The 15,526-nt window shown below is 49.3% G+C and overlaps 1 protein-coding gene across 5 annotated transcripts; it reads left to right on the top strand.

The window, feature by feature from the left end:
• The first annotated feature begins 448 nt into the window (after nucleotides 1–448).
• Nucleotides 449–8,016, top strand: GJB1 (gap junction protein beta 1). 5 transcript variants are annotated; one of them, XM_069463018.1, is made up of 2 exons: nucleotides 449–539; nucleotides 6,196–8,016. In XM_069463018.1, the coding sequence occupies exon 2, from the start codon at nucleotides 6,212–6,214 to the stop codon at nucleotides 7,061–7,063; it is 852 nt and encodes a 283-aa protein (XP_069319119.1). In that variant the 5' UTR covers nucleotides 449–539; nucleotides 6,196–6,211; the 3' UTR covers nucleotides 7,064–8,016. The 5 variants fall into 5 exon arrangements, with proteins under 5 accessions (XP_069319119.1, XP_069319122.1, XP_069319120.1 ...); XM_069463021.1 differs by lacking the exon at nucleotides 449–539 and adding an exon at nucleotides 2,480–2,818 and having other exon boundaries at nucleotides 6,196–7,695; XM_069463019.1 differs by lacking the exon at nucleotides 449–539 and adding an exon at nucleotides 3,135–3,220 and having other exon boundaries at nucleotides 6,196–7,695.
• The last annotated feature ends 7,510 nt before the right edge of the window (nucleotides 8,017–15,526 follow it).

Below are 15,526 nucleotides of genomic sequence, written 5' to 3'. Positions count from 1 at the left end.
CCCACTTTGACCTCAGGTGCCAGGAGGAATCCCCATGGCTTTTCCTCCCCATGGGCATATAGTTTTAGAGGCTGGGAGCTAAAAGAGATGGCCAGGATGGCACCCCGTGCAGGAGCCCTCTCTGCAGCTTACCCGCACAGTGGCTCTACCTGAGGCTGGGGGGGAGGGAAGGCGGAGGAATGGTGGGGAGCTCAGGACCACTGCAGTTTCCCAGATAGACTAAACATGGACATGAGAGTGACAGTGATGCCTCTCTCCCTCTGGGACAGGGCAGTGACTCCAGGGTGTGTGACCTGTCTCTCCAAACCCATTGGGAACTCAGGGGACCAGTCTTGTTTAATGATTGTGTGTGGGAGGAGGTGGGGCTGGTTAATATTTGTCTGGTTCCTCTTGGGCTATGGGCCATTTCTGGCTCTGGCCCTGGGCTCGTTGTCCCTCCCCTGGGCTGGGCTGACAGTACCTGGTGGCATAGGGCAAACACTCCTGCAGACATTCCCTGGGAAAGGGCAGCAGCAGCCAGGTGTGGCAGTGTCGGGGAGGTGAGGAGACTGGGGGCTGAGGGAGGTGGGCCAGGGAGGGCTGATGTGGCATAGGGGGCCAGAAACAGGGGCCCGGAGAGGCCCGGGTCTTGTCTTCTCTTGACCTCAGCATTTGGCCCCTTAGGTCCCTCCCATGCTTCCCTCTGAGCTGGGGTGAGGCCCCTACTGCCAGGTACCAGGCTTTGCTTAGCTTCTCTCTACAGCCCCCAACTCTTATCTTCTTCCCAGGCTTAAAGTTGCATCTCCTCTCGCTCTTTTTTCCACAGCCGAGGATTTCCCTCATCCCCATAGGGCCAGATCCCCAGGAAGACTTGAGGGACCCTGCAGGTGTGAAAGTGACCAACTTTGTCTCTCCGAAACATTTCCTGCCACACAGGGTTAGGGTTTGGTGGGACTGTTGGGCACAGCCAGGTGCCATTTTCCTTTCCTGATTACAAGGCAAACCAGGCATGTGCCCAACACGGGACTACAGGTGGATGAATACAGTGTGAGCCGGCTGCAGAGGGCCCAGCCAACAGGGCTGAGGATTTGGAAGCATAGGTTTCCATTTTCCTGAGGAAGGCAGGCAGACTCAAGCTGAGCTTGGAGTGACTGATGGTTTGGAGATCTAAAGGATGGGTGGTCCTCCAGCTGTTTGAAAGTTGTTCCAGCTGTTGGGAATGGCGCAGAAGAATGTGTGGACTTAAAAAATGAGATGAGGAGAGGAGAATATAGACAAGAAGGGTTTTAATGGAGAGAAGTATAGTTAAGGATGTAGCATGGCAATGGAGAAGCGACCCAGGCTTGAGTGAGGGGCCAACATGCCACCTAATCTGAGCTCCAGCACTTACTTAACAGCTGTGTAATAAGTTACTCAGCTTCTTTGAGCCTCCATAGCTTCATTTGTGAACTGAAGATAACAGCTTGTGGCTCACAGGGTCGTTGTGAACATGAGAGTTCATGAACATACAGCTCTTAGCACATAGTAGGCATTACATAAATGGTGACCGTTATAGTAAGCCCAAGTAAAGAGCAACAGGAAGTCAGATGGGTGATGGAGGAGTATGGGGGGTATAGTCCAAACAATGGGTAAGGGAGCTGGCATTAGCAGTTCTATGAAAAGACCACAGCAGTGAGTCTGAGGCGTGAGGATCACTTGAGCCCAGGAGTTCGAGGCCAGCCTGGGTGACACCTTGAGACCTCGTCTCAAAAAAAAAAAAAAATAGACCATGGCAGAGAGAGGGAATGAGAAAATTGAAATGAGCTAGACTGCACCTGACCTAAGCCTGGCCACAGAATATGTACGGCAGGGTGACAGGCTAAGTTTAGTGACTGCAATACCGTAGAACCGCAGGGCGGAGGCAGGGAAGAGAAGCAGGAGAAGAGGAAGAGGGCCAGAGGAGTTTGGCCTTAGCCACACCAAACTGATGAAGGTGGCCAGAAATTCAGAAGGAAATCTCAAAGAAATCCCCATGTCCCTTCTTGACCAGAAGCTTTCTGTGAAATGGGGGAGGGAACATGGACTCTGAGGCTCAGTGTAACCTCGTCCAGCCCAGCCAGGCCCTTTTCCCCAAATCCCCCCACAAAAAAACAAGGATTTTCCTGTAGCTGGAAGAAAGAACAGGGAGAGTGTGGAGGCAGAGAGAGAGAGAGAGAGAGGCCTGATGAATGTTCACGCGCAGGCACAGGGATGAATACAGGTTTTTGAATAGTGGGCCTGGTCTCAGCTAGAATGCAAAGTCCTTAAAAGAAGAGAGGCTGCCAAAAACAGTGCTACGTACAAAGGCCTTAAGGTCAGAGGGAAATAAATTTGAAACTTGATCTACCACTTAGCAGCAGCAGTGCAATTGCTGTTGAGGCAAGTTACTTAACTTCTCTGAGCCTCAACTTCCTTGTCTGAAAAATGGGGATAATATGACAGCACTGTCGTAAGGACTGAGATCACCTGATTTTGTCCTGTGCTTGCGTGCTGGAGAAAACCTGAATCTGAGGAAAGGGCCAAAGCCTGACAAGGCCAGGGAAATCTTGTCTAATTAAACATGAGAGTGGAACACGCCTGAAGCAACACAGCGCATATCAATACCTGGACTTTAACCCAAAGTCACGAAAACAGTTTGGATTTCAAAATCAGGTCACTCCCCTGGATGTTTTTTTAATGAAACCCTTAAGGTGTTGATGTTGACATAGGGATCAGTTCTCCTTCCAAAGGGGAAAGCAAAAATTGAGATCCCAGTGCCCACACAAGGGCTCCTAGAGGCCCCAAAGGGAGCTACTGGCTCTGTCCCAGAGGGCTGAAGAAGGTAAGAGGGGGGGAGCTACAAGAACCTAGAGACTCAGGGGTGACCGGGACGTCTGTGGTGCACCCCTGAGAGACAGAGAGAAGAGAACAGCTAGGGTTTGCTTTGGAGATTGAGGAAGCAGCCCAAGGAAGAAAGGGAAGGAAAAACAGACCAAACCAGGAGGCAATGGGAAAACCCTGGGAAGGAAGCCGAGGAAAAGAGTTGTCAATTGAGAGGAAAGGGGAGAAAGTGCTAAAGGAAAATAAGACAGACCAGTTTTGAATCTCCCTGTTCCTAAAAAATACCCATGGGAAAAAAAGTTATTATTCTATCCAAGGCAGTGGAGCTTATAGGAAAAAGTATGGGCTTTGGAGTCAGCTTGACCTGGCGCAGATCCCAGCTTTGTCACCGCGTGACGCTTGGGTAAGTCCCTTCACCTTTCTTTGCCTCAGTTTCCTCATCCATGACATGAGGATAGAAACAACACCTACCTCAAGGAGTTGTTCTGAGGATTACATGAGCGAGTGTGTGTGCAAGGGCCTGGCACATAACAGGTACGCAGTAAGTGGTTACGCTTAATCATTCTCCAAGCCCACCTGTTTCAGAGGGTAAGCCGTCTCACTGGCCAAGCATTCTTTATGGCTGTCTGTGGCGCCTATTGCAGCAGCTTTGCCTTTAGGATCCCAGGCTTGGGAGGCGGGACACGGTGGTTCATACCTGTGATCCTAGCCCTCTGGGAGGCCGAGGCGGGAGGACTGCATGAGCTCAGGAGTTCAAGACCAGACTGAGCAAGAGCGAGACCCCATTTCTACTAAAAATAGAAAAAAATAGCTGGGCATGGTGGCACACGCCTGCAGTCCCAGCTAATTGGGAGGCTGAGGCAAGAGGATCGCTCGAGGTCAGGAGTTTGAGACCAGCCTGAGCAAGAGCAAGACACCGTCTCTATTAAAAATAGAAAGAAATTATATGGACAGCTAAAAATATATATAGAAAAAATTAGCTGGGCATGGTGGCGCATGCCTGTAGTCCCAGCTACTCAGGAGGCTGAGGCAGAAGGATCACTTGAGCCCAGGAGTTTGAGGTTGCTGTGAGCTAGGCTGATGCCATGGCACTGGAGCCCAGGTAACAGAGTGAGACTCTGTCTCAAAAAAAAAAAAAAAAAAAAAAAGAATCCCAGGCTTGGGAGAAAGGACACCCATGCTGTGCTTCCCCTTGCTGGTTTAGGCACACAACATGAATTTACCAAGGCTTTTTTTTTCTTTTTAGCTAAATGAAGAAACCTTGTTTAGAGAAGTAACCTGTGGACTGTCCCTTCTTCTCCCAGTTTCTTTCACTGCATTCCCCCACCTTTCCGGTTGCTGTTAACCCTACCCTTTCCCTCTACAACAGAGAGGACCACTCAGAACTGAATATGGGGCTCCTTCCACAATAACTGGCCCTACTGGAGCATGCACTGGGGTCAGGAAACGATCCCAGGGACCACTGCATTTCCTGTGGTCCAGGGCTGCATGTTCTCCTCACATCCAGTTCCCTGCTTCTAGCATGATCTCCTTGCAACTTAATGGCAGAAGTGGTGGAAGGTGGGGAGAGGCCTTCTTTGCCTGCCTAAGGGATAGAGGAGAATTTCTTCCCTAGAGCAACTGGCGAGCTTCTGAAAGCAGGAGGTTACAATACGCACTTGAAGTTGAGGGCAAGGCAGCAATGGAGCTGTCTGTTCTATCTCAGACAGACACTATAGGTCAACAACAGCACTGGGGAGAAAAAAAGAGAGATCTTGGCTTTAGCAGACCATTCAGTCCCCCAAAGCAACACGTTTTATCTTCCTAAGAAAGTTCTTAACCCCCTTGATCACCAACTATGAAACTGGAGCTGGGCTAAGAACTTCTGCAGGTTGCCTCATTGAATCTCATGATAATTGGGTATTCACCTTATTTATTGGTGAGCAAGCAGGCTCAGAGAAGTTCAGTAACTAGCCCAAGGTAGGATTAGGTGAAAAAGCAGGATTCAAACACAAAGCTATGTGGCTGTTACCTATTCCATCTCTAACCTTCTGTCTGCTTATGACCTTTTGCTTTCCCCTTCTGGCTTGCACCCACCACGTGAGCATTTGACCACCCCTGTAACAGTTCCCTTTCGTGAAACTCAAAGAGGGACGATCAGGGTTTGCTCCATGACACTGGAGTTGGGATATGCTCACAGGTCAACAGCTTCCATGTTTCCTGTGCTTTTATGAGTAACATCAGCCTTTGCTTTTTTTTTTTTTTTTTAATGGCTAGACTTTGCTTTTTGCTGACACTATCTGCAAAAGCACAAGGAGTCTGCTGTGAAAAGGGCTTAGACTTCTGCTTCAAATACTTTTGCATTTCATCCTACCCTGCCACTTTGTAGCTGTGTGAACTAGAGTGAGTTATCTATCTGAGCTCCAGCTTCCTCATCTGGAAAATGGGATAGCAGACTTGCTAAATGGGTCAAAAGAAAGAATGTATGGGAAAATGCCTAGTGCAGTTCCTGGTGTGATAAATATGAGTTCCCTTTCCTCTCCTCTAGCTCACCCAAACCCTGGATGGGATCTAAGCCTGGGAAAAATCCTGCTGACCCTAAGTTTCTGATAGGGCTATGGGGGAGGACCTCAGCCCAGAGCCTCCTGGTCCCCTGGGGTCCCCTCTTACATGCACCTGCCTGTGTTTCATCTCCCTCCCCCTGTAACCATTCTTCTGGTGGGGCTATGTGGCGGGTGCGGCGATGGACCGGGCGGGCACAGAACAGGTGGGTGCAGGCTGGGTGTCCGGCGCTGGGACACAAGTGCTCTGTGTGTAGGGTGGGCGGAAGTCAGGGCGTTTGATCTGAATTCTAAAGGGCGTTGTTCAGAGCCCCACAAAGGTCCCATTGTGCAGACACTGGGTATAAAGCAGCATATGACTCCCCAGCACCGGGCGGCGATGAATTGGGACGCAGGCGCGGACCCAGGGACCACTCCCTCTGCACAGACATGAGACCATAGGGGACCTGTCTGGGTGGCCTCAGGGATAGGCGCTCCCCAAGGTAACAGGGCTTTGTTGGGTTTGTCCCAGGTCCAGTGTTGAGCAGCTGGGGGTGGGGAGCCAGAGGGGATGGCCGACAGCAGGACAAGATGGGCTTGGCAAAGAAAGGGGCTGGAAAGGAAAGAATGTTGAATGAAAGCGAAGAAGGGGGATGAGGCTCAAGGAGGTCAAGTCAAGTGAGTGAGGAGGAGGAGAGGCTGGCAAGGGAGACAGGGTGATGAGGAAAGCTATGACTATCTTTCCTTTCCTGCCACTGGCTCTTGGAAGAGGTGGGGGTGGGGCGGGCAGGCAGTGTTACGGTGCCCGGCTTCCTGCCCCAGCTTTCTGATGGCTTGCTTCATGGCTCGTGTTTTGCAGGTGTGAATGAGGCAGGATGAACTGGACAGGTTTATACACCTTGCTCAGTGGCGTGAACCGGCATTCTACTGCCATTGGCCGAGTATGGCTCTCGGTCATCTTCATCTTCAGAATCATGGTGTTGGTGGTGGCTGCAGAGAGTGTGTGGGGTGACGAGAAATCTTCCTTCATCTGTAACACCCTCCAGCCTGGCTGCAACAGCGTCTGCTATGACCACTTTTTCCCCATTTCCCATGTGCGTCTGTGGTCCTTGCAGCTCATCTTAGTTTCCACTCCAGCTCTCCTCGTGGCCATGCATGTAGCGCACCAGCAGCACATAGAGAAGAAAATGCTGCGGCTTGAGGGCCACGGGGACCCCCTACACCTGGAGGAGGTGAAGAGGCACAAGGTCCACATCTCAGGGACACTGTGGTGGACCTATGTCATCAGCGTGGTGTTCCGGCTGCTGTTCGAGGCCGTCTTCATGTACGTCTTTTATCTGCTCTACCCTGGCTATGCCATGGTGCGGCTGGTCAAGTGTGAGGCCTACCCCTGCCCCAACACGGTGGACTGCTTCGTGTCCCGCCCGACCGAGAAAACCGTCTTCACTGTCTTCATGCTAGCCGCCTCCGGCATCTGCATCATCCTCAACGTGGCCGAGGTGGTGTACCTCATCATCCGGGCCTGCGCCCGCCGGGCCCAGCGCCGCTCCAATCCGCCCTCCCGCAAGGGCTCAGGCTTCGGCCACCGCCTCTCACCTGAATACAAGCAAAATGAGATCAACAAGCTGCTGAGCGAGCAGGATGGCTCCCTGAAAGACATACTGCGCCGCAGCCCCGGCACTGGGGCCGGGCTGGCTGAGAAGAGCGACCGCTGCTCGGCCTGCTGATGCCACATACCAGGCAACGTCCCATCCCGCCCCTGCCCCTGCCCTGGCGAGCCCCTCCTTCTCCCCTGCCGGTGCACAGGCCTCTGCCTGCTAGGGATTATTCGATCAAAACCTTCCTTCCCTCCCTACTTCCCTTCCTCCCTGGGCCTTCTGTCTGAGGAGCTGGAGGGGTGGGGAGCTGGAGGCCACCGAAGCCAGTGCTCAAGGTCACTGAGGGTGTGGGCAGCTCTTGTTGCCTGTACCCCTTCCTCTTCCCTCTCCCTCTCCCTGGGGGCCACTGGGGACAAGAGGTGGGATGCTCTGACAGCATCTCCAATTATGAAACTAATCTTAACCCCGTGCTGTCAGATACCCTATTTCTGGAGTCACATCAGTGGGGAGGGATGTGGGTAAGTGGAGTGGGGGGTGCTGTGGACATGTGGGTGGAGAAGGGAAGGTGACAAGCACAAGAAAAGGAGGAACAGCCTTGCTGGCCACAAGGAAAAGGAGGATGCATGTGGGGTGAGGGAGTTAGGAAGGGCAAAGCAGGCAGATAAGTTGGAGTGGGGGTTGGTCAGGGCTGCCTCTGCCTCTACTCCCCAAGGCCTCTCTCTGCCTGAAATGTTACACATTAAACAGGATTTTACAGTAAATGAAGAGGTGGCTTGTGTGTTTGTCAAGTTCTTTCTCCTGCAACCTCTGACCTTCCCCTGGATGAGCTGGCCTTGGCTTTTTGCTGATTGGGAAAGGAATGGGGCAAGAGAAATAGTGACTTGAGTAGCTGAAGCTGCAAATGAGGAACCACTGCACTCCTGGCCCAGCAAAGCCAGACCCCAAGCCACTCTTTCCTGGTTTTTTGTTGCTGTTCTTGTTTTTTGTTTTTGTTTTTCATTATCTAATAACAGCTTTATTGGATCTAATTCACATACCCCCTTCCTCTGATTTTAAAGAGATTAAAATGACAACTCCCTCTGGAGAGACAGGAAATGATAGAGAAATTTCTCACATCCTGGAGAGTGGCACACATTCCCTGGGTACCTTGGCAAGAGCCCTCCCCTGCACTCCTGAGAGACCTGTTCCCTTACTCCCTTGAAACTCGGCATTCCCTGCAAACTGATGTCCCACAATCCACCCATGGGGTTGCACAAGGACTCAAAGGCATCACCCTTTCCTCTGGACATACCCCCAAATTCCATCCTCCTTCCCAGTTTCCTTCTCTCGGGAATCAATGCCCCCCAACCCTAGAGATGCCTCCACCGCAGGTCAAACATTTCACAGCAGCAGTTTCCTCGCCAGCATCACCCTCCCCTGTCAGCTTTGGTAGGAAAATCCCGGGCCGGGACTTGAAAAGGCTGGGCTCACATTCCGGTTCTGTCACTTATTAGCAAATCTTTTCCTTCCCGGGGCCTCAGTTTCCCTGTGAACAAACAAGGGCTGGCCTAGCACCTCTCTAAAGCTCCCTTCAACACTCTGTGCTCCTGGGATTCCTAAAAGACTCCCCCAGCCTCACAGGGGTTTCCTCCTCTCAGAGTCACTGCCCTCACAAACGGCCCCTCAGAGTCAAAGTTTTCCCCTATGGCAAGTGTCCCTCCTCAGCTTCCTTACCTCCTAGCAGGAGAAATTATTTGCCACTCCCTCTCAGAGTATGCAGACTCCATGTGGGAAGTACTGTATATCAGGAAGGAGGAGAAAATCAGACATAATCTTATCAGAATGGGTCTCCCCTGAAACAGTTTTTCCTGTTCACAGAGAAGGCATGGAAGGTTTCCTCATTCAAGATTTCTTCTTTAGAAAAGAAAAGGGAGAGTAAGTATTCCTTTTCACCACACTTAGCAACCCCCGAGAGAGAGCTTCCCCTCTTTTAAAAGAGAAGCATTCCTTCCCTTGAAGAAATTTCCTTTCCCCTTAGAAACTGGCATCATACTCTGTCAGAGAAGAGGTCCACACCCCCTTCAAGGTGGGAGAGATTCCTTTACTTATTGAAATCCACCCCCTTCACCCACAACAATATAACGAACACAGAGCATCCCCTCCCCATCCAAAAGGCCATCAAAAGAAATATTTTCTTTTAAAAATTTCATCCTGGTCCATGAAGGAACTTCATGCCCGCCCCACATTGAGAAATGCTAACCCCATCATCACCTAAGAAATTTAGTTTCTCTTCAAAATGTTCCCCCCACCCATGTCCCTTGGGAAGAGGCTCCAACTCCAGATCAAAGCTTTCCTCTCCAGGGGGCAGTGGTGGGACAATAAAGCTACCAGGCTGGGTGTTACAGCCCAAACGAGGACACATGATTCTTGTGTCCAGTGAACCAGGTAGGAACAGGCCCAAGAAACCTTGAGGGGACCTGGTAGACACAATGTCTCAGGGGAATTGGGGGTGAGTCAGGCTCACCCCAGGGCTGACTTTTTAAATCTGAGGCTCTGTCACAAGAGTATAAGGGAGAGACACTGAGGCAAGTGGGACTTAATATCTGTCACATAGTAGACACTGAAATTGCTGAGCAACGGGGTAGTGAAGAGGGTATCGGAATTAGGAAACCTAGTTTTCCATCAATTATCTCTGTCCCCTTGGACACATGGTATTTACCCTCTCTGGGTCTCAGTTTCCTCATCTCCAAGATAGAGTTAATGATAACCTCTCTACCTCTTTCACAGAGCTTTCTGAGACTCAAACAAGATGTGCTCAAAACCAGATTATGAGCTGTAAAGAAAGGTAAGATAGTATCATAAACACTGAGACCATAGCCTTGAGGCATGCTAGAACTCTTAATGAGCCAGAAAGGAGTAAGGCTGGTTCAGCTAGGCTGAAGCCAGTGGAAAGAACTTGGCAATAATAGAGTTGGCTCCCCAGGGGGTGGACAGCAGTCCAAACGGCAAAGTCCAAGAGGTGTTGCAAACTTGAGCATAATCCATTTAAGGGTCAATATTCAAGGGGTCTGATCTGAGGGTAGAAAAGGCCTTGTAACAGGAGGTTCTTGCACACTGTCTCTTGTGATACTGGTGCTTTTAGAGACAGCTATGGTCTTTTAGGTGTCTGTGTGCAGAGATGCTAGAAGCTGAGGGCAAAGGAACAGAGTCAGCTCCTGGATGAAGGGCTGGCTGATCTAGGAGAGTAGTCAAGGCCCCAGGCAGCTGAGTTGGAATTTCAAAGCAAGCTGTAGTATCCATAGAGAATTGGCATGGCAACCACAAACTGGTTCAGATGCTCAGTCAGATAGCCTGGGTGCACACAGTGGGGGCTAGAGGAAAATGCTTGCTCCATTTACTGATTCCACAATACTGAAATGCCAGACCTGACCTGTGATAGAACAGCGGCTATGCAATCGTACCAAGCTGGGCTCCCTTCGATTCCTGGACTAGGGCAGGCTGAACCTGCAGCGTCAAGGGGAGAAAGGATGAAAGGATTCTAGGGAGGGGGAAATAAATCAGGCAAAAGAACATATATAGAGACATGATAGGAGTGACACCTTCCAACTTGTGTGTTTAGAAGCTTATTCTAGGCCGGGTGCGGTGGCTCATATCTGTAATCCTAGCACTCTGGGAGGCCAAGGTGGGAGGATCTCTTGAGGTCAGGAGTTCAAGACCAGCCTGAGCAAGAGCAAGACCTCATTTCTAGTAAAAATAGTAAAAATTAGCAGGGCGTGGTGGTGCATGCCTAGAGTCCTAGCTGCTCTGGAGGCTGAAGCAGGAGGATCGCTTGAGCCCAGGAGTTTGAGGTTGCAGTGAGCTATGATGACACCACGGCACTCTATCCAGGGCGGCAGATCCCGAGACTCTATCTAAAAAAAAAAAAAAAAAGAACAGGCCTGGTCAATAGCAAGCTCTATACAAGTGTGTGCTGTTATTTCGTCTCAGCATCTTTGCCTTCCCTCCAGCTATTCACCAACTCTCTCAAACACTGGGCTAAACTCTTTGTCTCACCTAATTAATATGCTTTCTTGACTAACTAGTTGTCAACTGTGCGTGTGCTTAAGCAAGCCAGTCTGTATGTTTTCACACATATGTATCGGCACATATGACCACATTCTTATATATGTAACAGGATGACTGTGAGGGAAGTATCTTCATTCATTCTTTTTTTTTTTTTTTTTGAGACAGAGTCTCACTCTGTTGCCCAGACTAGAGTGCCGTGGGGTCAGCCTCGCTCACAGCAACCTCAAACTTCTGGGCTCAAGCAATCCTTCTGCCTCAGCCTCCCAAGTAGCTGGGACTACAGGCATGTGCCACCATGCCCGGCTAATTTTTTCTATATATTTTTAGCTGTCCCGATCATTTATTTCTATTTTTAGTAGAGATGCGGTCTTGCTCTTGCTCAGGCTGGTCTCGAACTCCTGACCTCAAGCGATCCACCGCCTCGGCCTCCCAGAGTGCTAGGATTACAGGCGTGAGCCACCACGCCCGGCCAGTATCTTCATTCTTAATGTAATTTTAATGAAAAGGAAGTGTTCCATTCATAATATAGTCTGAAACTTTATTACCAGACTTAAAAATTACTTAGGTGTACGAAAGGAAAGGAGACTGTTTATGGAGCACCCAGTATGTGCCAGATTTGGTGCTAAATCAAGCACTGATGTATATAATCTCAGTACTGGCAAGGTAGATAGCTATTATTACCCCCATACTTGTAGATGAGGAAATGGAGGCTCAGAGAGGTTAAGTAATATATCCAAAGTTTACACAGCAGAGCTAGAATTAAAACCTAGGCCTATCCTAATCCAAAACCTGTGCTGTTTCCTCTCTTCCAAAGTAACTACTCCATGCTGCCTTAGGAAGTGTTTCAGGATAGAGGGTGAGGAGCTCAGTATTATATAAGATATCCCTAATTACTAACCTGCTGGAAAACAAAATGTGCATTTGGGACCTCTAAGGTTAAGGGAGAGAAATGATGAAAGTTGAGGAGGGGGCTTCCCTTGGCTCAGACAGGCAGGGCAGGGTGGTCTGGGGGGAGAGAGCCCCTCCCAGGATCTCTGCCCCAGAGCAGGATCCAGAAATTGTCTATCCCTGGGAAGCAAGGCAATTTGGGGAGAGCAGGGAAGACAAGGAGAGGCAAGCTATTCAGAATTCTCTCCCCTCCAAAGGCCCTTTGTCTCCCTTAGCCTTAGGAGTCCCAAACGCACACTGTTTTCCAGCAGTCTCTCTTTGCCCCTTTCTGTTTCTGCTCCAGCTTCCCTTCCAAGGACAAAGCCTTTCTTTCCTCAACGAGAGATAAATGTCTTGAAATGCAGATACCTGAGAGAATTAACACGGAATAGAACTCATTTGGACTAAAATACAATTAACCTACAAAGGGGTCTGATAATTCCACTTCTGAAATCTTCCCCAAAGCCCTTTCCTCCTTAGCATTCCCACTGTTGCCACTGCCTCCTTTCAGGCCTTGCCACAATCCAACTGATAATGTGGAGAAGAGCTAATTAAAGCACTGTGCTAAACATCATCTCCTTTAATCCTCACTTCAGTGGGGAAGCACCATATTGTTCCCATTTTACAGATGATGAAACTGAGGCACATGTAGGTTAAGTAACTTGCCCAGGCCACATAGCTGGGAAAGAAAGGGCTGAGTCAGGGAACTGGAATTCACTTCTGCCAGATGCCAAAGGCAAAGCAAGCACTAACCATTTCTGTACCATAGTTCTTCCCTGTAACCAGCCTCCTGAGTTTCTTCAGCATCCAATTCTACATGTCCCCAGACATACTAGAGGTGCCGTAAAACATGAAGTGTATCCTGCCAATTCTTTGTGAAAGTGCTTCATGGTTTCCCACTGCTTCTAGGATAAAGTATGACAGGAATACATACTATCTAAGATAAAGTGTGGGCATCCCAGCTTGCCAGGACTGAGGAGTTTCTCAGGATGCTGAACTTTCATTGCTAAAACTGGGAAAGTCCTGGCCAAACCGAGATGGTTGGTCACCCTAGCAGGGTGTGGCATGGCATGGCATGGCATTCAGTGCCTTTTACAATTCAATCTCTATTTTCCCAGCAACACCTCCCACCACCCTCTTCCTTTCCACTATGTCCTATCCACCTCTTTTGCAGCCTAACCACCCTTTCCTGCAGACACTCCATGTTGTTATGTCTACATGCCTTTGTTCACACTGATTCTTGCACCCCTGCTCTGCCTGACAAACTATTGCCCACTCTTCATGAAAATGCAGCTCCCATGTCACCTGTGGTCTTTCTTGATTTCCTGGGAGAGAATGAGAAACAATTACATTCTACCTTGGCTATTTTATTGGTATGTGAGTCTTTCCCAGGGTCAGGACTAGGGTGAGGCAATCGAGGCACCTAGAAAGCAGAATATTAGGAGTACTTGCTCTCCGTGTTGTACAAATGCCAACCCTATATTTGTGTGACCCCAAGAGCAAGTGCCTTCTTACATTCTGCATGCTAGGTGCCTCGATTGCCTCACCTTAGTCTCAGCCCTGGTCTTCCCTATCAGACTAGAAACTTCTCAAGAGTAGGCCCCAAATTCTTACTCATCTTTTTATCCATAGTGACTACTAGAACAAGGCTGGACACAGAGTAGAAATCTAGTTGAACAAATGACAGGCCTTTCCTTGTTACAACAGATGGAGAGGGTAAGAGGAAAAGGATGGCTTTGGGCCCTGTTGTGGATAGGAGAAGGAGAAGGCTTCAATTAAGACTTCATCTTGGGCCAGGCACAGTGGCTCATGCCTGTGGTCTCAGCACTTTGGGAGGCCTGAGGCAGGAGGATCACTTGAGGCCAGGAGTTCAAGACCAGCCTGGGCAACATAGCAAGACCCCTTTCTGCAAAAAAAAAAAAAAAATTAAAATAGTGACTACTCAGGAGGCTGATGTGGAAGGATTGCTTCACTTGATCCCAGGAGTTCAAGGTGCAGTGAGCTATGATCACACCACTGCACTCCAGCCTGGGTGACAGAGAAGAAAAAAGATTTCATCTGGACTATGAAGACAGCATTTTGTCCGGAGGTTATACTTTTGGCATTGGGCAGATTTGGGGCTCCTCCTACTTCTCTGATCTCTTCATCTCAGTCTCTCTCTGGTTAACTAGAGACATTCTCCAAATTACCATTTTTTGTCCTCTTCTTTCTTCACTCTATTTTCCCAAGAGACCTTGTCCATTCCCAGAGCTTTAGTTAGGAGCTCTTTGCAGAAGACTTTTAAATTGACACTTCATCTCTCTTCTAAGCCTCAGACCTGAAATTCTAACTGCCTAGTATATATGGTAACATCTGGCATCAATATTTGCTCTTTCATATCTATTTTCTCATCTGACCTTCCCAACAATTCTATGAGAAAGTCAGGGCAGAATATGAACCCACTTTTTAGGTGAGGCCCTAAAAGGTAGGCTTGCCCAAGTTTTCATGGCAGATCTATGACTAAAAACTCAAGTTTGGGTATTCTTTCTGCTATGCCATGTTGCATGGCCCACCGTAGGCCCACTGTATCGGTGTTTCAATGGAATCTCGAACCCAGTGTGATCAAAATCTCAACTTACAGCCGGGTGCAGCGGGCGTGGTGGCTCACGCCTATAATCCTAGCACTCTGGGAGGCCAAGGTGGGAGGATCACTTGAGGTCAGGAACACGTCTCTACTAAAAATAGAAAAATTAGCCAGGTGTGGCAGCACATGCCTATAGTCCCAGCTACTTGGGAAGCTGAAGCAGGAGGATTGCTTGAGCCCAGGAGTTTGAGGTTGCTGTGAGCTATAATGATGCCACGGCACTCTAGCCCAGGCAACAGAGTGAGACTCCATCTCAAAAAAAAAAATCTCAACTTACTACCAACCTCTTCCTACTCCCAGTAACACACACACACACACACACACACACACACCCAAAAACAATCCTGCCCCTTGGTTTCCCACTTTGGTTAAAGGTATCTTATTCGTCCAGCCATCAAGGCTAAAACCCTGGGGTTCTAGTCATGGGCTTTCTGCAACAACAACAACAACAACAACAACAAAAAAAAAAGGCCGGGCACTGTGGCTCACACCTGTAATCCTAGCAATCTGGGAGGCCGAGGCGGGTGGATCGTTTGAGCTCAGGAGTTCGAGACCAGCCTGAGCAAGAGCAAGACCCCGTCTCTACTAAAAATAAAGAAATTATCTGGACAACTAAAAACATATAGAAAAAATTAGCCGGGCATGGTGGCACATGCCTGCAGTCCCAGCTACCCAGGAGCCTGAGGCAGGATTGCTTGAGCCCAGGAGTTTGAGGTTGCTGTGAGCTAGGCTGACGCCACAGCACTCTAGCCCGGGCAACAGAATGAGAGACTCTGTCTCAAAAAAAAAAAAACAAAAAAAAAAAACTTGGGGTTCATGCTCAATTCTTCCCTCTCTTCCAACCCTCACATCCAATCATTCATCAGGTCCTGCAGAGTTGACCTTCAAAACATCTGAAATTTATGTTTCCTAGCCACACTTCTTTGAGTCATCTCCAGGCTTTCAGACCTGCCCCTGCTCCCCATCCTTCCTATTGTTCTGAGGATCTTCTCCCTAAA

The sequence above is a fragment of the Eulemur rufifrons genome, chromosome 30 (genome assembly GCF_041146395.1).
Source record: "Eulemur rufifrons isolate Redbay chromosome 30, OSU_ERuf_1, whole genome shotgun sequence".
Taxonomy (NCBI): domain Eukaryota; kingdom Metazoa; phylum Chordata; class Mammalia; order Primates; family Lemuridae; genus Eulemur; species Eulemur rufifrons.
This window is presented reverse-complemented; position numbering and strand designations above follow the sequence as displayed.

Bases quoted from the DNA above. Each gene is read 5' to 3' on its own strand.
- GJB1 (XM_069463018.1), top strand. From the start codon at position 6,212: ATGAACTGGACAGGTTTATACACCTTGCTCAGTGGCGTGAACCGGCAT.